At 28.8% G+C, this 21,053-nt stretch overlaps 4 protein-coding genes across 4 annotated transcripts; 3 read left to right on the top strand and 1 right to left on the bottom strand.

Annotated features, from left to right (window-relative positions):
• Positions 1-177: 177 nt before the first annotated feature.
• Positions 178-2,877, top strand: LOC145752828 (WD repeat-containing protein 91-like). The gene has a single exon (XM_082569180.1). The coding sequence runs from the start codon at positions 215-217 to the stop codon at positions 2,504-2,506; it is 2,292 nt and encodes a 763-aa protein (XP_082425306.1). The 5' UTR covers positions 178-214; the 3' UTR covers positions 2,507-2,877.
• Positions 2,878-3,359: 482 nt separating this feature from the next.
• Positions 3,360-13,317, bottom strand: LOC145745495 (vacuolar protein sorting-associated protein 54-like). The gene is made up of 19 exons (XM_082563593.1): positions 13,099-13,317; positions 12,226-12,397; positions 11,226-11,426; positions 10,837-10,993; positions 10,347-10,436; positions 9,643-9,836; positions 9,232-9,426; positions 8,942-9,115; positions 7,935-8,526; positions 7,634-7,749; positions 7,084-7,241; positions 6,836-6,987; positions 6,589-6,689; positions 6,326-6,454; positions 5,957-6,131; positions 5,609-5,767; positions 5,019-5,186; positions 4,720-4,869; positions 3,360-4,149 (listed from the first exon to the last, which is right to left on the bottom strand). The coding sequence occupies exons 1-19, from the start codon at positions 13,268-13,270 to the stop codon at positions 4,096-4,098; spliced, it is 3,309 nt and encodes a 1,102-aa protein (XP_082419719.1). The 5' UTR covers positions 13,271-13,317; the 3' UTR covers positions 3,360-4,095.
• A 646-nt stretch (positions 13,318-13,963) lies between these two features.
• Positions 13,964-15,443, top strand: LOC145750694 (uncharacterized). The gene has a single exon (XM_082566784.1). The coding sequence runs from the start codon at positions 13,964-13,966 to the stop codon at positions 15,257-15,259; it is 1,296 nt and encodes a 431-aa protein (XP_082422910.1). The 3' UTR covers positions 15,260-15,443.
• Positions 15,361-18,592, top strand: LOC145750705 (coiled-coil domain-containing protein 83-like). The gene is made up of 10 exons (XM_082566795.1): positions 15,361-15,578; positions 15,733-15,817; positions 15,919-16,087; positions 16,401-16,510; positions 16,593-16,650; positions 16,800-16,974; positions 17,229-17,336; positions 17,487-17,617; positions 17,709-17,842; positions 18,043-18,592. The coding sequence occupies exons 1-10, from the start codon at positions 15,475-15,477 to the stop codon at positions 18,256-18,258; spliced, it is 1,290 nt and encodes a 429-aa protein (XP_082422921.1). The 5' UTR covers positions 15,361-15,474; the 3' UTR covers positions 18,259-18,592.
• Positions 18,593-21,053: the final 2,461 nt, after the last annotated feature.

Raw genomic sequence — 21,053 nt, 5'->3', positions numbered from 1 at the left:
AATTCAATTGTGAATGGTTCCTATTAACAAAATGCCAAAAAATAAATAGAAGGAAGTTCTTTTTAATGGCATTAAAAATTAACTGAGTCAGCAACTATGATGTGACAAATTCAAATCACTTGATGGAGTTCATTTGTTTATTGTTTATCTTTATCAGCTGATCAACAGTTAGGGGGAAAAAAATATTCGCTTTATTAACTTAAACTCATTAAAAATGACATGGACTGCTTGGACATTAAGTACTGGCCTTGTGGACTCTTTAGTTCGCGATTATATTTGCCAGAGAGGTTTTAATAATACTTTAAAATCGTTTGATGCTGACATTAAAAACGATAAAGATAAAGGATTCCGCGTGGACAAAGTCGTCCAACATATTTTGTCGTTCGTGTATAATTATGATTTAGAGTCTCTTCGTTCTTATTGGAGTTATTTAGATTCGAGATTTTTCTGTCTTCTTGATCAAACCTATGCCACAAGTGTTAAAAAACTAGAACATAACCTGTACAGACTTTATGTTGTTAACTCGCTGCAGAGTAATAAACGCAAAGAATGTGTCGAGTTTTATGAGAAAATGAGCGCAGAATTACACCCTCTGCCAGAATGGAAGGAATGGTTTGCGTTACCTTTTATCCCCCACCCAGAAACTAGCAAACAGTTTTCAAATTACTTTAATAAACAATGGCCGGACACGTTTCTTGCTTCCCTACAAAATTTCTTAGCTGTTGTGTTTGCTTGCATGAAGCCACCGGATCTTATTCGAGAATTAAATCAAAATCGATCCACCATCACGCTTTTAGAAAAAGAAATTGCAAAACTTAAACTATTTCAAGAAAAACCCAACATACCAACTAACCATGTACCTAATTATGTTAAAAGTTCTGGTGTTCCAGGTGCTCTAGTTAAGGAACCAGTTGTAGCTCCTCCTCTAAAGAAGAAAAATCCATTTAATTTTTCAACAAAGAAGTCTCAGCCCAGCCAGTCTTCTCCAAAACAAGGTGCATCAACCAAAGTAACGCAGAAACCTGTTCAAAAACAGGTTCCGATTCCATCTAAGGCCCAGCCTACAGTAGCATCAAGTGAAACTTTAAAACCATCTACTGTTCCCCAGCAAAATGAAATCCAAAATCCTGTTACAACTCCTTTTAGCAGTGATAAATTATCCACAAGTGTTCGAAATAAAAAAATTTCGGGATATAAATCACAACGGGAAGAATTGTTTGGAAATACTGCGACTAAAACTGAGACGAAACCTTCACCAATCAATCCAATTTTGCCAAAAATTGAAGCAAACTCGACAATAATTTCCACTTCTCCAGCAGATGTAACAATTACTTCTGTTACGCCTTCTCCTAACAACTCTTCTATCTTAAATCAGCTTAGTAATAATTCCAAAATTGACGATTTACAACCATCCAGTCTTCCTGCTGTTTCATCGAACCCATGGCCTCAAAACATGATTGACAAGCAAAAATCATTTTTACTTCTAAGTAAAGATGAATATAGTGAACACCATTCTGCGATTGTTCAAAGTAAATTTAGCCACGAAGGAGGAGCAGTAGCAAGTTGTGACACCGACGGCGTTGTAAAAATCTGGAAATATGAGCCCAAAGTTCAAACCATTGCTACAGTAATGTCACGTTCACCATTTCTGTCTATTGAATGGTGTAAAAATACCAATTCAAAGCTGTTATTGGGTACATCAAATGGTGTGCTTCGGCTTTACAATATTCAAACTAAACAGACGGAACAAGACCTTAATGTGAGTGATAATTTCACTCATATCAATCAAATTGCTTGTCATCCAAGAGATCATGTTTTTGCTACTTCCTGTATTGCACCTGTAAATGACTGGGCTAATTCAGGCTTTAATGATAAGCCAAAAGGAAGGTTACTGTTATGGGATACCCATGAAAGCCAAATAAGCTTAAAGAAAAGAGTCCAAGAAGTAAACGACGATGGTCTAACTTGCTTGAATTTTAACGATGATGGTAGTTTCTTAGTTTGCGGGGACCAAGTTGGAAATATTATGATCGTCGAAGGTCAAAACTATTCAACCGTGAAGCAACTTCATGCTCACGATGGTGCTGTTTACTCGATTTGTTTCTCCCGCAATGGCAAAATGTTTTACACCCTTGGAGCTGATGGAAAATTATCAATGTGGGATATTTCAAAACTTGGTAACCCTCTCAACTTACCCATTCACCCCTCAGCATCGGGTCCATTTGAAGTATCTGGCTTTAGTGGTTACAAGCAAGCTTACCAACCGAGAGGGGGTCAATTAATGGCTTTTGACCCCCTGGGTGACCATATTTTAACTTGTGATGGAACCACTTCTTTAATGTACCATGTCGATACAAAACTTGGGAACTTGAGTAAGGTTTTAACTCTTACTGGTCATCGGTCGCCTGTGGTTAGTCTAGATTGGACAGCTTCTACTAATTGTGGTCATTGTTTGATTGGGTCAATGGACGGAAAAGTTTATGTCTCAACTTTGCTTAATCAATGAAATTAATGTTGCTTTAGGCCTTTTATTGTAGAACTTACAGCCTTAACTTTTAGAATTATTCTGCATACTGGTACTTACCTAATTTAGTTGTAAATTTTTTAAAATAGTTTTTTGGTTAAAATTTTTAAATTGTAGCAACGTTTAGTTTAATTTCTATTGATTTAAACTTTTTTTATTGATATCAGACAGCTGATTAAACTTGAGCTTATCTGATGCTATTATCGCCAAATTTTAAGCAGCAAATTTTTTATCTAATCAAAGTATTACGCTTGATTTATATTGCAAACCTTTAACTCAAATCTATCAATATTTCACTTTATTTCTTGATTCCTACGTGCAATGTTTTTTGTGTTTGATTTGCTTGATCAAAATATATGACCTAATAATACTGTTAAATACTTCGAACATTTAAATAGTGTTGTTAGATAGATTGACCTAGTACAGTTAAAAAAGCATCTGTAAGATGTTAGAAAATAAAACTGCCAGCATGGTTTTATAGTTACAACACTTGATGTTACGGCAATGGGTCCAAAGTTTAATTCCCACTGCTTACATGTTGCAGCTGTATAATAATAATATGAACTCCTGCCAAGCCAAACAGTAATTGGTTGCTTAAACGTAGGGCAATTACAATCAATAACATCCCAAACTTGCAAAGCCAACCTAAAACTGGGTCAGGGTCACAGGTGTTACTCTATTTTAAGGCCGTGAAATCAGCCTTCCCACATCAAGGATAAATAAAAAGAAAAAAAATAATGGTTTAAGTTTAAATAAGAATATTTAAAAAAACTAATCACAAAAAACTAGGCTCAAACAATACCAAAAAGCAGTTAAAACATAGGTTGAAATTTTAATTTATTGCACAAGATAACTTGAAATAAATATTTTACTTTTAAAAGTTGACTTGAAAAAATAAAGCAATTTACAAAGAATATTTCCTCATTGCTACATGATTTCAATTTTTTAATAAACCGACTAAATAGAGCACCGCGTTAATATAAATACTAAACACCATTTACAATGGTACATTTGGAATTTAACAATGTTAGTATAAAAACACTTTTAAATTTAACTTAAATAACTAAATAACAACATGCACCCTTTATAAGGCACAATATAGTTTAAACTTTTGGGAGCTATATTTAATTTGGTTAACTGTTCGTGTGTTATGTAAAAGGTATAAAATAAAGTTTGAAAATTGCACTATAAGTAAATGTGAGTATCTTTGTATTAACTTAAGGGTCCTGCCCAAATAAAGTAAACAATGAAAAACCTTATTATAAAAACACTTGCAATAATATTAAATATAACTATCACTAACTTAATCTATGTGCCATTTTTAAGTTACAAACCTTTTTTGGTTACCCTGTATTTTTTTCTAAATTTGTGTTAAAATAAATATGTGTTAAAATAATCTACTTATTAAATATTCATTTCATATACATTTTATAGGAATTGCAAATATAACAAAGCCCCTAAAAAAATAAATAGAGTAAACCAGGGTGTAAGTTACATCTTGTTCAAGCCCCAAATAAATATCAGATGTTAGTAAAAGTGCATAAGCGCTGAAGTAAGCATGGTAACCAATGTTAGGACCAGACTGTGTGCAATTTTAAATCAATTGATGCCATTCCAGGTAAGTTCTGCAAAAAAATTAAAAATAAAACAGTTTATTATAAAAATTTACAGAGGTATAAAAATTAGAAAACCGTCTTATCAACAAGGTCCTTAAACTCCTTAAAAGACCCGGCAGCGTGGTGTAGTGGTAAGAACACTTGCTACACCACACATAAGGACGTCGGTTCAATCCCCACTGATCTCATGCTGTAGCGCCCTTGAGCAAGGCACTATAAACGGTATGAACTCCTGCTGAGCCAGCACTTATTCAGCAGCATAATTACCGGGTAATTATAATCTCTAATATCCTAAAACTGCCACAGGCAACTTGAGACTGGGTCGGAGTAACTGACTGCTCTAACGCTGTAATGCCTACAAGACGATATAAACAGTACAAGTCTTAGCTGAGCTAAACACCAATTAGCAGATTATTTACGGCAATTTTAATCACTAATACTACAAACTGCCAAATTAATTTAAGACTGGGTCAGGGTAACTAAATAAATCCAATACAATGCTAATAAGTTTTAAGTTATAACAAATTAATTATTGAACACCTAAATTACTAAATGTCGCCAATATATAATTTTACAAACCTTAATATTAGCATCATAGAAACTGAGGTCAGATGTTACTAAACCATGTTGAGGTCCCCCGTTATTAGTAACCCCATATTTTATTAGGTTTTCTTTTAAACTTTGTTTAAATTCTTCGTTGACTGATAATATGATTCGTAATGTTTGTTTCTAAAAGAAAAAAATCATGGTTTATCAATTTAAGTTAAATAAAGAAAAATATATATACTACAAATAGAAAAAAAAGTTTTTTAAACTCAACATTAAACATTATTTATATATTAAAAATTAAAAAAAAGATGAATTGTTTAAATACTTACTTGTGGAAGTAGTGAGCTCACAGTCTCATGAAACTTTGTAATTTGTTTACAAATTTGTCTGAAAGAAGGTGAAGGCATCGGGGCCTTGACTTCCCATTTAGTTAAGTAACGATCAACCACTCCACTTACTATAACATTAAACTTGTGTTCTATTTCATCTACATGGGCCTGTATGCAATAATATACTGGTTAAAATAAAGCCGTTTTGTATGAGTGAATATACAGTAAACAGGGTAAAATAGATATGTACAAACAGTTGTGAAGTAGTAAATAAACAGGGTTTAATTTAATGTAAAGCATTGTGGTATTTCTAAATAAACTAATTTTAATAAAGTTGTATACCTAAATATTACTTAAATTAATTTTTAATAAATTTGCAATTTAAATAATAGAATTTTAAAAACATGATTATTATTACTAATCAAATACAGTTAATCATACACCACAACCTTAGTTAAAATATCCCTTTTTTAGGATGATTATCTAATATTATCTATAATTGTAATTTTATTACAATTTATATATAAAATTTAAAAGTAATGAAATTGTATATAAATAAAATATTTACAAAAAAATATTTTTTACATTACCTGATAATCTTTGGTGACATGGTCAAAATGTTTTAGCACGGCTTTATGTTTGTGCGGCACATTCGTCTCTTTGTGGTTAGCATCCTTGTTGTGTTGATTGTAAGTTAAAACCTTTGTTTCAAAATGACTGCGAATGGAAGGAAGGCAAAAAAGTACCAGCTAAATAAAAATTAAAATTTAGTTTAAAAATTTGGTCTAGATTTTGAAAACAACCACAAAACAAATGATGACAATTCAGATAACTTAAATACAAATATAACATTTTAAAATAGAAATTTTTTCAATCAATCTAAAAATGAAATTTTATTTTTAGTAAAAATCTAAACAAAAAAAGAATATTTATATTACCTGTAAACATCTTGAAGCAAGCGCTAAATTTTTTGTCGTAATTGTTTTTAATCCGACCAGTTGTAACGCTCCGGCGCCTAGCACTAACTGACATGTCCGAGAATTAAATAAGGTCAAAAGGTCATGAAGTCGGTGAACCAAATCAGCTGTAGAAGCAGGAAGGTCATCAGAACATCTAAATAGAGAGATTTTTTAATAAAAAAAATTTAAAATCAAAAAAATATAAACTAAAAAATAAATAAATCCTTAACAAACATAACAACAACAAAAATAAAAATAAAAAACATTTTTTTGGAAAACATTTATAATTCTAAAAAATTATTTTTTTAAGTGGAAAAATATAAAAAATAAAATCTCTAATTTTCTTACTTGCAATATTCTGAAACCATTTTTAACATAATAAGAACGGTTCCAACCACAGCAAACTTTTCACCATTTAACACTAATAATTCTGTGGCTCGTGCCACTGTGTTTGTGGCAGGTGGTGTGGAGTTGTGACTATTATACACAAATCAGTAAAAAGTTTGATTTAAAAAAAAAATTGTAATCAAAAATATAGTACCCAAGTTTTAACATTTGAGGTTATTAAACTAAGAAAAACCCTAAAAGTTCCTTTTTTTTACTTCACTTACTTTGAGTTGCCATTAGTAACAACAGGTTTTTCGTTATTTTGGTTAAGTTTTCCATTCACTAAATTATCAAGCAATGTTGTTAATTCTGCTGGCACTTCAGCCTAGGTAAACAAAACAAAATGATTCATAAAAAAAAAATTACAAAATTACAAAAGAATATATATATATTAAAATATTTTAACTATGGTAGTGTAAAAGTAATATCACAATCCATAACTATTTAAATAGAATGATTATTTAAATTAACCTGTTTCCAATTTTCATTATCTAATATTAGAGATAATTTATTTCTTCTTTCCTCATGAAATCTGGATACAAATCTACTAGCTTGTGTCTGCAAAGCCCCTCTTAGTGAACCATTTAATATTGTGTTATTACCATGACTTGGCGATTCTTGATCTGTCGGATTAAAATAAAAATTATGTTAATTTTATTAATTTGTTTTCGGAAAAATTTTTTTTTTGGAAAATTTTTTTTTTGATTTTTTTAACGAACCTGGTGAATTCAGTGTTTCCGTTTCAGTTTTTCTTTTAACGATAATCTCTGCTTGGTTAGTGAAACGCTTGATTGATTTTGCTAGTAGAAGGAAATTTCCGGAACTTAGTTTATCCAACGAACCATCTTTTCCCTTGGCTGCTAGAACTTTTACACATCTATAAAAAAATTCTATTTGTAAAAGTTTGTTGTATTTAATATAAAAAAAATTATATTAAATACAACAATTGTAATATTTAAACATAAGAGTATTTAAATAAAACATTTAGAACATTAATTTAAAAAGGCAAAATTGATCATAAAAGGTTTTACCAATATTTATATAAGTTTATGCTAACTAAATAATAATTTTTTAATTTATTAAAAAAATAAAGATAAATAAAAAAAATAAAACTTCGACAAAGGCAAAAATAAGCATAAAAAGGTTTACAAATATCTAAATTATTTTCTTTTTAATATTTGAATATGCTCTCCCAAAAAATTTGCATAATTCCATTGAAATAAAAATGAATAAATATTTGTTACAAATTAGTTGCAATTAAGCTCTTACCTGTCTTGTTGAAAGTCGAACACCCATCCTAACAAATCAGTTAAATATTTCTCTAAAGTTTCATATTCTAGACTGCTCATCTTTTCCACTACCTCAACTTGTTCTTGCTCTTCAGTCTATAAGTTAAAACAAAATTAAATTTAAATAAAAAACAAATAAAAAGCCTAACATTAAATACAAAAAGGATATCTTAATTAAAAATGGTTCTTAGAGCATTTTTAATAAAACTAAATTTTAAAATAATTTGATTCAAAATTTTTTTCAAAATATTTCTTTAAAAAAAATTTAAATATTTTTTTACTTCTTGATCTTCGCTATTTTCGTTCGAAGATTCAACCACATCAGTGTTTCCATTTAATTGTGGCTCGTTTTTATCAGGTTTTTTTGGAGAAGAGTTATCGTACAAATCAGCAGCCGAATTTATAAGCTCGTCTTCATAACTTGCTAACCCTTCCATTAAATCTGTATTTTCGTTGTTTATTTCATCAAGAAAAGGGTTTCCAGTGGATTTTCGTCGATTTTTAGACAATGAATTTTTTTCAGGGGAAACACTGGGTAAAAATGGATTGGAATTTTCCAGTTTTGGTGGATTTTTTTCCGAAAATGGGTTTCTTTCATCGGTTTTTGAATTTTTTCTAGAATTCCCCTTCTTACCATTAGGTAGTTGAAAATTTTTTGAAATTGGATTATTTTTGTCATCATTTGTTTCACTTTCAGAGTTATTATCCGAAAAAGCATTCGTGGTTTCCAAATTTCGCCGAAATTTTGATGTTTTTAAAGTTTTTTGTTTATTTTTGTTTGATTTTAAATATTGTGGAGTTTTGTAAATGTCGCCTCTTGCTAAAGATTCCTTGGCAACACTGCTGATCATATTTAGAATTGATTTTATTTTCCTGAAAATAAAAAATCAAGTTAAATCTACGTTTTAAAATAACTTTTTTACCGTATCACCTTAAGGTGATAGGTTTTAGTATTTTTATGGGGAAAAAGTGTGCAGTTGTGTTAGATTGAAGTTATTTATTAACAATGGGCTTAATTGAAGGCAAATAGTTTGGCATCAGCGTGGCTCGAACTCAAAACTTTTTCAGATTCAAATATATATAATAGAGCTTGGTGGAAGGCATCAATATATATATTTAATTTGGGAAAATTGCATTAATTGAGAATTGCAACAATATTATGACAATCAAAACGGCGATCAACTAATGTAATGTCCATTTTATTTTTAACCCGCTAACTATTTAATATCTTAAAAAATTCTATATCGAAAATTTAATATGCAGTTACAATTAAAAAATAAAATTTTACCTCAATAGAGAGATAAGATTGTTGAAAATTTTGGTTAACATCTGCATCCAGTCATCCCAACTCAATCTTCTCATCCGGGATGCAAGGGACTGATTCTCCTCATTCAATGAGCTCTCTATGACATCACAAACTGTGTCTTTGATGATTGCTTTTACTGCAATTTCTATATCTCCTCTGGAAAAAAATTTAAGATTATTTTTGAAATTTTTTTTTTTAATTTATAAAAAATTTTAATTAATAAAAAATTAAAACAAAAACCCTAAAATAAAAAAAGTAATTAAAAATTTTACCTAAAACCTTCCAAAAAATCAAACTGTCCTTGTCGTAGCAACCCGAGTACGACTGCTGTGAGTCTATGAGGTTCAGCACAGTGATGACCTTGGGTCAAAGGTCGTTGGACCTCAGATTTGAGGACTTCTTCCACTTCTTTGTGCATCATGTGATCAATTACATTTTCCATTTCATGAAGTTGACTACTAAGATGGCTAAAGAAAAATAAAAAAACATTTTTTATTACAATATAAGTTGATTTGGAAAACTTTCTAATTTGCAAATTTAAAAAAATAAAGTTTGCAAGTTTCTTATTTTTAATATTAAAAAATAAAAACATAAATTTACAAAATATCAGGTGTCAAAAAAAATTGAAAAATTTTTTTTCCTCTTTTCAAAAATATAACAACAAAACTATCTTCAAATCTCACCGAAAGCAGTGAATTCCACTAAGTTCCTGGTGTAAAACCTCCTGCGTTGTTGTAATAAGGTCAAGTGATCCGGCATATTCACTCGTTGATAATAATAACTGGATAGTGGGTTGAGTTTGATGGACGGTCACCATCATATGAAGTTTTTCAAGTAAATTTATTTGGTTTGATTGAACTCTTTTTAATTGGACAATCTTAAAATAATTTTTTTTAAAAGGTTTTGTTGAAATAAATACTTTAAATGCTTGGCTTATTGTTTTGCTTGCATTGCTTGTTGTAATAGATTGACAACTACTTTTTGCCCATGCACCACAAACTGAATTTTTTCTACTTAAAGGTTTACAAAAAAGTGTATTGTCAGTTATACTCTATTATTTATTGAACCAATTTTTTTTATGATGTATTTTTTACTTATTGTATTTTAAAAATTTAAAATTTATTTGTATAAAACAATATTAGAGGAAAACAATTTAGTAATTTATTTTAAAAATGTATTAAATTTTATAAACTACATTTAATAAGAATAATTTCCCAACAAAATATGTAGGTGTACCAAAAATAATGTGGGCCAAAATTTTTTTTTTTTAAATAGCAATATGAAAAAAAAATTTTAAAAACAGAAATAGTTTTTTAAATCTAATTTTCAAGCCATTAAGAGATTATTATCACCATTTAAAACATATTAAAATATAAATAATTTAAACCTTTAAAGGGTTAGAAACTATATTGGATTCTATTATTTTCATCTTTTTTATCAAGTTTTGAACTTTACTCAAAGTTTCGTTTAATTGTTCCTGCAAAAAAAAAAAAACAATTAAAACTTAAATTATTAAGTTTTATATATAATTTATAACATACAGTAAGTCCATATCACCTAGTTCTTACAATAAAATATATATAAACAGTTGATATTTAACAATTATTTTCTAAACAATCTGTTTTCATTCAACTAATATTTCAATATACACATTTATACTATATAGTATACATATTATAATACCAGACTTTTTAAAATTAATACAAACTTTTAAATATATGAAAAGTATGTCATAATAAACCTAATATATATATAAAAAATGTAATACCTATGATATGTTTATAATAATGAACTATTTATATTGTTTAAATTGTTTTTAGCGTTTAAAATTGTGTCAAAAAACAAAAAAATTTCAAACAAGCAAAAAAGGTTCCTACATGTAGTTTATCATGTGATGACATGGCATTAAAGAAGGCATCTGATTGGAGGGAAATTTGCCGAATAATCGCCATTTCTACCATGTCCAAGTAATGACTCAGCTTTTCTTGGAGTAGTTTCGACGACGAAATTTGACGTTTTATTTCTCTTGCTGACCTAAAATAATTTTAAACTTTTTTAAAAATTTTAAACCAAAATAACTTAAATTTAACACATTTTAAAACTATTATTTTAAATATTTTTAGAATATTATCTATGTCAAAAAATTAGCATATGGTTATTGTATGAATAATTTATAACAACCTACCTATATCATATCAAATATTAAACAAACAAATCAAATTTTTTCAAAATTTTACAACCCCCCCAAAAAAATTGCAAAATTTACTTTTTCAACTCAGGATCACCCTCACTAGAGTTTGAGTCATTAAAATTAAGTACTGAGGTAAAAGTGTGACTGTTTTGTAACGTAAAATCATTTCGAAGAAATATCTTTGGGATGGCATCCAACGCGGCTCTCGTTTTTATCACTGCATCTCGTTGCTGATGAGCTGTAATCGCCGTCTTTATTGCAGCTTTAGTATGTTGGCTAAAACATAAATTTTAGTATTCATTTAAGTAATAAATAAGTTAAAAAAATATTGGGTCAGTTTTAGACATGTATTGATAACCCACAAAGCAAATAAATCCCCAGATAAGTACATATTAGAACAAGTAACCCTATAGAACAAGGACCTCCTTTAAAAGTAAACAAAGGACAACTTTCCACTTTATATTTTTTAATTTTTTTGTGTCTATATTTTGATAAATTTGTTTTTGGGTAGCAATAAAATCATTGCAAGTAAGAATAATGGTTTATTTTGTGAACTTTAACAAGTTTACAATACTTAAGTAGGCAGTCGACAATTTGTAACAAATGCATGATACTAAGCAAACTATTAAATTTCTAATTTCTGCATTAAAGTTATACTTTATTTATAAATATTATTAAAGCTGCAGTAAGGTTTCTATTTAAACAGTTAAAATAATTTGTTTATATAGGCCTATTTTTATTTTCATTTTTTTGGATATATCTTTATCCTCGATGTGGGAAAGTCAAACGCATGACTTAAACATAGAGTAACATGAGTTACTCCGAACCAGTCTCGAGTTGCCTGTGGCAGTTTGGGATAGTATAGATTATAATTGCCCGATAATTATACTGCTAATTAAGTGCTGTCTCATCAGGAGTTCATACAGTTTATATCGCCTTACTCAAGGGTGCTACAGCATGAGAGCAGTGAGCATTGAACCCACGACCTCATGTGTGGTGTAGGAAGTGTTCTTACCACTACACCATGCTGCCGGTCTATTAAAGTATTAAAGTAAAGGAAAAACTTAATACTAACTTGTGCCCAGTTCCATAAACAGATTGGAATTCCTTTGAAGTAGAATCATCTTCTAAAAACTTAAAAGATTGACTTTCATGTCTTAAAACTCGATCTCCTGTGTTCTCTAAATATTCAGTGAAGTGACCACTTTGTACATTCGGAATCCATTTCGATCTTCTTAATGTGGCACCTGAAAAAATATATATATTGTAAAATAATTTAAATTGTAGGCTTTTTTATATATATCTTATCTATCCTAGATAATAAAAGGTCGACTTCATAACCTAAACATAAAGTCCCATTAGTTACCCTAACCCAGACTCGAGATATTACATTATCTCTTAATTTACAAAGTAAATAAAAACAGTTAACTTTATTATAGTAAGTAAAAGATTTGGGTTTAATAGCCAATTTAAGTTTGTCAATAGTGTTAATAAAAATAGAACGGCATAGATAATAACATTTACAACAACAAAAAAAGGATCTCTATTAGTTTCGCACGCCCGAATTTAACAAGGCGTTATAACCTAAGTATGGCAATTGTTCAACCAGACATTAAAAATTAGTTGAAATATGTTTTAATGAGTATAACTTAGTCCGCTTTAAGAGTCAGATGTGTTAATGGGTAAACTGAATATGTGAGGGTTAGGGTAAGGGTTTAATTTATGCAACCTTTTTGTTTAATTACCTATGCCGCATTTTGGTTACACACCCTGTTTATGTAGGGCGTGCAAAACTAATAGAGATCCCAAAAATTTTTTAATTAATTAAATAGGGGTAGGGCTAAGTTTAAGCAGTAAAGTCAGTCTTTAACACAATTAATAAACATAAGTAAGTTTCTAACAATGATATAAAGTTAAAAGTTCAACAAAAACTACATTAAAATTTTACCTGGAGGTAAATCCCTAAACTCAACTCCCCAGGTTTTCGTAAAAAGATCATAATCTCGTTTCGCCTTTCGAGGATCGTTTAACAAAGCTGCTAAGTTTACTTTTGAGTCTCTAACAGACCAGGGTTTAACTTTAGGTTTATCGGTGTTTGAATTATTATCAGGTTTCATCATTTTTGTTCACATTTGCAAGAAATTTTGATTTCTTTTAAGTTTTTCGATTTTGTTCTTTAATAAAATTTTGTAAACAGTTGTTGCTGAATACGTGGTAGCTATTTTGTGACCGAAATTTAAAGCCACCATAATTACGTAAATAATAATTTTAAACGGTTCTGTAGTATTTATTTCAAAATTCAAATGTTATTCTTCTCAAATTACCCTAAAAACTTAATTTATTAGCAATTTATAAACTCATATAAAAATTACCAAACTTAAAAAAAATTTTTTATACTTTTTGGTAAGATTTCCCATAATGCATTTTACTTTAAAGGGAAATTCCCTTTTTGATTGGTTACCTTGGTTTTATTGCAAGCTAAAATAATTTATTTTCTTCGTTTAAAATAAACTAAACACGTGGTGTAGTGAAAAAAGTAGCTTATATTTGAAAAAAAGTATTTTTGTTTGACTTTAATCAAAATATAGCCACTTATATTATTCTTCCATATTTTTTTTAACAAATATTGCAGTAAAATTTTTTATTTTGACATTTTTAATAAATTAAAGTTGCAATTAAATAATTTAATAAAAAGAGAATATATTATGGAATATTATTAACATAATTTTCAATACAAGAATTACAAAACTAATAGTAAAAAATTATTATAAGAATAAATTATAATAAAGAAAAAAAATTTTTATTTTTAAGAAATGTCTGACAATGTAGAACAGAAAAGTCTCCCTCATCATCTTAAACATGAATATTGTGACACCAGACCAAAATATCGGCGCGGCAAAAAAAGGACTTCAGTTAGAGTTTTTACAATTAACCTTGAGTCAAAATTTTTACTTGTAATCGGAATACCAGCAATTGGACTCGAAAAAGATTTACTTAAATTATTTTCAGCATATGGGACTATACAAGAGTACAAGGAACTTAAGGATTATGATAAGGAAGATTTTACGCTTGTTTATTTGTTAAAATATCAAGATATACAAGCTGCTAAAACTGCTAAGCGAAAATTGGATGAACATTATTTTTTTGGTGCTGTACTTCATGTTTGTTATGCCCCAGAGTACGAAACACTAGATGACGTAAGAGAGAAGATTAACCATCGGAGACAGTCTGTAACTTCAAGAGTAAAATTTCTTGAAAAAGAATTGAAAGAAGATAAAAGAAAAAAGGGTAAAAAATCAAAAAATGTAAATTCTTATCAATCAACTACAAAGCCAGGCTCAATATCGGCCTCTAGTGGTCAAAAACCATCAACATCCAACGAAATAATTGCTTCAAATAAAATTGGTCCGAGTTTTATTCCAACTCAACCCCAAATTAAGATTAACATTCCTAGGAACAAAATGGGTATTCCCCTTACTTTACCCCCTCCCCCACCCCCTAACATGATGTTCCCACCCCAATATGGGTTGCAAGGTTATTCCAATTATCCACCCCCACCAGTTTGGCCCCCAACCCAACAATTTAACCCAATGCAACAAAACGTTAATACTAATTACCAAAATATTAATCATTTTCATAAAAACAATAATTTACAAAATATGCAAATTGTTTCTAAAACACAGCAACGAAAAAATATTTCTATTCATCCTAATCTTCAAAAACAACATTGTCAGCCTAAAAATAACTTTAATTGCCCTTCAACTTCTAAACAAAATAAACTAGATGAACCCAAAGTAAAAGAAAACCCAAAACAAAATGTCAACTTCAATCGAAAACCGCCCAAATTTAAAACAAAATCTGGATATTTTCACCAAAAAGTTTTAGATGTTTTAGTTCAAAAACAAGTAATTCGAACTCCTACAACACCATACATTGCCCCAACAAAAAATAAGGACAAAGTTCCAGCTTTTTTACCACGGAAAGTGGAGTTAAAACAAATTGATGAAATGAATAAGATAGAGTTAAATAAAGATGGAAGTATACCTCTTATGGGAATATTTGTCAGTGGACAACAGTCTAACAATGAGGATAAATTGCCTGAAAATTAATATTTTTTTGTTAACAGACTAATGCTTACGCAACATTTTATTTTAAAATCATGATAATTTAAAATTCAACTGCCTTTTTTTTAATCATTTTGTTAAGCTGTTTTCTCCGTTTAGTTCTTACCATGTTTTTCCAATCATTTCAATGCAGTTCTTGCTAGTAATATTTTGTTTACTTTTTTTTCAGTGTGTTTTAATGTAATTAAATTACCTTAAAAATGGGTAAAAAAGGTAAGAAAAAGGGGGGAGGGGGTAAAGCTAAAAAGAAGAGTGGAAAGAGGGAGGATGAGATGACTTTAAAAGAAGCGATTCTAGCTTTCCAGTAAATAATAATCCAACCAAGATATGATTAATTGCAATAACACATATTTAAAAAAAACATTAGATTTTAACAATTTAGTTTAAAATATTTATTCTAGAGAACCGTAAGAATTTAAACAAATAATTAAGTGATGGTAATCTATTTTTAAATTTAGGATCCAAGTCAAAGAGAAAGCTTCTGAAGAACTTCAATTTGAAATCAAGGGATTAAAAGACAAAAACAAGAGGTTTCAAGAAAGGGTAAATCAATTTGCAACAACATTTATTTTTTTAATATAACTTATAGAAAAATATCTAATTCCACTTAACTTTAAAAAAACCATTGATTTTTTATTTTCCAGAATGTCCGACTTAAGGATGAGCAGTTTATTCATATTAAAACTTTACTGAAACAAGCTAAGGAGCAGGAGAAGGAGTTGGAGCAAAGGGAGGTGTTTAACAGTGAGCACGTAGAACAAGCTCTTAAGGAGAAGTGGGAAGCCTCCGGAGCACAAGAGAAAATTTGTGACGGTCATTTTTTTGTGAATTAAATATTTTTTACTAGAATTGAAGGCAGCATTTAAAACTTTTTTTTTTGACTACTTTTCTTATTTTCATGGCTAAATGGAAGGTCTTATTGATACCCCATGCCAAGCATAAACTACCCACTAATGCTATGTGTAAATTGTGCCAAGGTTAAAAAGTTGAAATTTTAGTATTTTTTTATGACTAAATATAAGGTCTTATTGATACCCCATGCCAAGCATAAACTACCCACTAATGCTAAGTGTAAATTGTGCCAAGGTTATAAAATTTTTTATATTTATTCTACTTTTTATTTTAGATTTAAGACTTCAAATCGATGAGAAAGAAAGTGAATATGCAAAAAAGAGTGCAGAAGTTGATTTCTGGACAGATTATAAAGAAAGGGGAGCAGATGAGCATAAAACCCAAGTAAGTGAAATTTCTTTTTAAAAAGAAATTAAAAACCAAACATTGACTTTATAAAGTTTATAATTGTTCCTTAAATTTTTAGATCCATTTGCTTAAGAGTGAGTTAGAAGACATGCAACAAAATTTCGATGATATGAATGGTAAAAAAAATTAATTTTAACAAACAAGCAAAATAAACGGGATAAAAACTAATGTTCTCTATGACATACTCTTTTCTGTACCCAATAAATTTGATATCAAAACATATTTAAGCTTACAAATTTATCATAATTATTTGACAACATTACAGCCCACTTAGAACGGCAACTAGACACCGCTAAACAAGAAGTGAAAGCTCATATGGATGAATGCATGGCAGAACAGAAGTTTTTAGCATCAGAGAAAGCAATGGGAAAATTAGATCCTGCTTCTGTGCAAGAAGTTCATGAGAATGATTGGCTTAAATCTGAGGCAGAAGTTCATAGGTTTAAATTAATTTTCTTTGCATATTTGTTAGTTTAGTAGTGAAGGATCACTATGATCAACTTTTTAATTTTTATAATATGGTCACTCGCAATTTGTAACATTTATTTGCAAACGATAATTCACCCCCGTACCAGAAAAAAAGAAAGTTTTATTGATTCATTTTTTAAATAGGAGATTTAAATACCATCACCAAGCTTTAATAAATATGGATGAATAAAAACTAACTGGTAATTTTAAAGTTTTATCTAAACAGAGCGGAGGAAAAATACCTGCTCAAGAGATTAGAAGAACTGGAACACGAAAATTTGGAAATTATCAGTGAATTACTTGACTGTAAACAAGATGACCTTAAAATATCAAGGTGAAAAAAGTCAACTTAAAATTGTTCAAAAAAATTTATTTACTTGAAATTTTTTACAAATGTTATATAAACTTTAAACTAACACAATTTAGTTAGTTTATACATAAATTTGTACATTGATTAAGTTAAACCATTTTTCTTTTTCTACAGGAACTTTTACCTAACAGAATTTAGTGACAGCGATGTCTTAAATGATGAAACAATGAGTTGTATGGATCTTAAAACAATGTCAATATATGACAAGGAATATCAAAGTCAGTCTTCAACGCCAGACATCAAAGGTAAGAGCAACTTGAATTTAGTTTTAGTTTAAATAGGTGAAGTAAACTGAGGTAAAATAGTATATTTTGTAAAGTTTTATATTTTTTTTAGCTATAGAAGATCGTCCTCGTAGTGCGATGCAGAAATATGTCGAGGATAAAGTTTTTTCCATTCAGGAAGAGGAGCTGGAAGAAGGAGAAGAGGAAGAAGAAGAGAGTGAAGAAGAAAATGAATATGAGAAAAAAGTAAAGAAAATAATTTTTTGTGCATTCAAAAATTTTATTTTAGTTTAAGTAGTTTTAAAATAGAAAGATGCCACTTGCATTATAGAACAAATTTTATAGCAATGTTTTTTCAATGAATAGCTAATTGGAAAGTTGTCTTAAGCTGAATTTAACAAATTGTAATAACAAATTGACCAAAACAATAATTTTTTTGAATCTAGGAATTCTTACACTTGGGGCCGCTAGAGATTAAGTTATTATGTGTTCATGGTACCAGTAAACCAATTCACACGATTGACTCAAAACTACAAATAGTCGACGGATCTAAACCTGATATAACTGTAACAAGACCAGTATGGCCGGTACAAACACCAATGATTAAGGCTGTGATTAAAAGTCCGGTTAATGTGGAAGCTGTAGCTGGGCAAACTGGCTAAAAAGTTGTTTTTTGGCACAAATTTTTTTTAGTTTTTTTTAAATTTTTTTATACCAACTTACTTTTCTTATTTTTTTTAGAAAGTATTTTTGTTATTGAGTATACTCACTATAATTTTTGGAACTAATTTTTATAAAATTTATGTATATATATAGGCCCATGTTTATGTTTTTAAACCTTTCTACAATTTTACAGTTTTTGTTGTTTTTTATAATATTTTATGTTTTCAAACAACTATTTATGTTTTAAAAACAAGATTGAGATTATAACATAATTGCAAAAATATAACACTGTGCCTTATCTAGTAATAAAACAATATTTATAATTAACAACGTAATTAAAACTGTGAAAATGTATAAGTAATTATAAAATTATTTTGCATAAAAATCCGTCCAAAATTAATAAATATTACACAAATGTGTGTTATTAACTGTATATTTATAACTAACAATATTGTTATATAAACGGTACTTTGAATTGTTTTTCTATGTTTAGTATTACCCTAAAATAGATAGCATCCATTTTAATACACACCTATATTAAACAAACATAACAGACCAAAATGTTACTAAAACAAACTATTTAAAATAACTTGTGAACAAAACACATGGCCTGTCAATCAAAATTAACAACTAATTAGCTTTTAAACATGTGTTATTTTCACAGTTAACTTATTGACTTAACTATTAATTGCTAGATTAAGGTATATTTAGAATAAAAAGTGTACTAAAATAACATGAGACCTTATGTTACATACCCACGAATTAAAATACACATTTTACGTACACTAAAGTTGCCAATTTAGAAATTGTAATCTATGTATTCTTAATAGAGACCCTAACAAAAAACCTATATATTATACAAACAAAAATGTAAGATATAAAAATCGATTAAAATTTTTTTTATTGAATTTCTTTAGTTTATTAAAAGATGTCTATAGAATATTCATATTTATAACCGCCAATATATTGTTAGTTAAATAATTAATAATTGTTTTAAAACAATGGTTGCTATGGCGTTATAGTGTGGACGTGATACTATTGGACGATTAACACAATTCAAAATTTTAAATTTCGCGCCTTATTTTACTTCTATTAACGTCAAGTTAAACGGATTTTCAAGAAAAACAAACAAAAAATAAAAAAGGCAAATATTATTTAAAACTTAAGACAATAACTTGACTTACTGCAAGTAAAAACACAATAGTTAACATTAGAATTGCCAAAATATTGCTTTAATATATTACAATTTTCACAGTTTTTGCCTTAGTAATTTATGTAATAATGTACCTTTAAAACAGTCAAGTTTTATATATATTAATAAACTCTTATATTAAGCTATATACGACCATACATTAGGCGTCTGGTTATGTTTGTTCTTTAACGTTAAGTTTGTTCTTGACTAACAATAAGGCCTTAGCGCGATAAGAAAGCAAATACACACGAAATGTAGCTAAGACTTAAGGGCCGATAGTAAAAAAAATGTAAGGGGGTATTGCTGCTAGAATTTTAACCTAATTTTAACCGTGCTAGTTGCTACATTTAACAATTGTATATTAACTATAAACCCTTTAACAATGAAAAAATAAACTCTAAAGCCTTAATATTAAGAAAAGTTAAATTTAGAATTTTTATTTTTAATTTCCCCTATAAACCCCCCTTTATTAATCATTAAACAGCTCCTTATTTTAACAGTAAAACGTGCTTAAAAATTAAAACACTTGCCATTTTCTATGGGATACCCAGCACGTGTTTTAGGGATATTAAGCTATAAAAGTTGCTGGTTTAATTGCGAAATATTGGACAAGATTATTGCAGGGCCATCAAAGTTTAATACTGAGGAAAGCGTGTAAGTACTTTTAAAATATAACCTAAAGTAATTTGAAAATGTTTGCCAAAATTATATTATCTAAACATACAATTTGAAGCAACAAATAATTTTCTTTGTTTATAAAATCAAGCTATGTTTTAAGTTTATGGTTTTAACTAAAGTTAATTAATTTTTCCACTTTGTCAGCTGGGTAAACTTGGAGTTATTAGAATAAAATCTTTGATATTTGACCAAGGAAGTTCCCTTGTTTAAAGTGTGTAACTTTTACATTCAATATTTTTTAAGTCAATATCAAAAATGTTTCGCTCGTAGACTATGAAAAGTTACGTTGCAAAAATTTTAAATGAAATAAATGATTTTAAAACATATAATAATGTTACTAGTAGTTTTTCGTATATATTGTGTCCTAAAATAAAATTTAGAGTTTTTAGGCTATAATGCGCTATCTTAAATATGGAATAACCTTAACAGGTTAAGATGCCAACAACCACCTAAAAAAAGATAACAATTCAAGACAAAACGTTAACGTTTGTTATTAAGTCATATGGAAATTCTAAGAACGATTTGCATGTCAAAATGTCAAATAAAATTCGTTTCTCTACATTTAAGGTAGATTGCCATTCATTTAAATATAAAGGTACAACTATATTTCAATGTAAAAGTCTGTGTAGAAATTACAACCTAACTTTAATACAAATCTAATGTATTTCCATAGGTCGGGGAATGTGCTACCTATGTTGATTAAATGTTAAGTTATAGAGCTATAATCAGTACTCATCGCTCCATCTACATGCACATTTCATATTAAGAAGTGTAATGTCTATGGAAGCAGTGAGCAACTAGATAATAACTACAACTTGCTCATAATTCATTAGCAAAACATATTGTAATGAATCAACCTTTTAGCCATGGTGTTTGACATTTGTTAACACCCTTAAAAATGGCGATTTTGAACCAATGTTTAAA

This window comes from Corella eumyota, chromosome 1, assembly GCF_963082875.1.
Source record: "Corella eumyota chromosome 1, kaCorEumy4.1, whole genome shotgun sequence".
In the NCBI taxonomy this organism is placed as follows: domain Eukaryota; kingdom Metazoa; phylum Chordata; class Ascidiacea; order Phlebobranchia; family Corellidae; genus Corella; species Corella eumyota.
The sequence above is the reverse complement of the archived record's forward strand: the minus strand, read 5'-3'. Positions and strand labels throughout refer to the sequence as shown.

What these genes read in the sequence shown, in the direction of transcription:
- LOC145745495 (XM_082563593.1), bottom strand. Translation starts at nt 13,270, where the DNA reads ATGATGAAACCTGATAATAATTCAAACACCGATAAACCTAAAGTTAAA. An exon ending in ATAATGAAAATTGGAAACAG is followed by an intron (nt 6,690 to 6,835) that starts GTTAATTTAAAT and finishes TTGTTTACCTAG; the next exon opens with GCTGAAGTGCCAGCAGAATT. An exon ending in TTGCTTCAAGATGTTTACAG is followed by an intron (nt 5,768 to 5,956) that starts GTAATATAAATA and finishes ATTTTTATTTAG; the next exon opens with CTGGTACTTTTTTGCCTTCC.
- LOC145752828 (XM_082569180.1), top strand. Translation starts at nt 215, where the DNA reads ATGACATGGACTGCTTGGACATTAAGTACTGGCCTTGTGGACTCTTTA.
- LOC145750694 (XM_082566784.1), top strand. Translation starts at nt 13,964, where the DNA reads ATGTCTGACAATGTAGAACAGAAAAGTCTCCCTCATCATCTTAAACAT.
- LOC145750705 (XM_082566795.1), top strand. Translation starts at nt 15,475, where the DNA reads ATGGGTAAAAAAGGTAAGAAAAAGGGGGGAGGGGGTAAAGCTAAAAAG. An exon ending in AAATTTCGATGATATGAATG is followed by an intron (nt 16,651 to 16,799) that starts GTAAAAAAAATT and finishes ACAACATTACAG; the next exon opens with CCCACTTAGAACGGCAACTA. An exon ending in AAAATGAATATGAGAAAAAA is followed by an intron (nt 17,843 to 18,042) that starts GTAAAGAAAATA and finishes TTTTGAATCTAG; the next exon opens with GAATTCTTACACTTGGGGCC.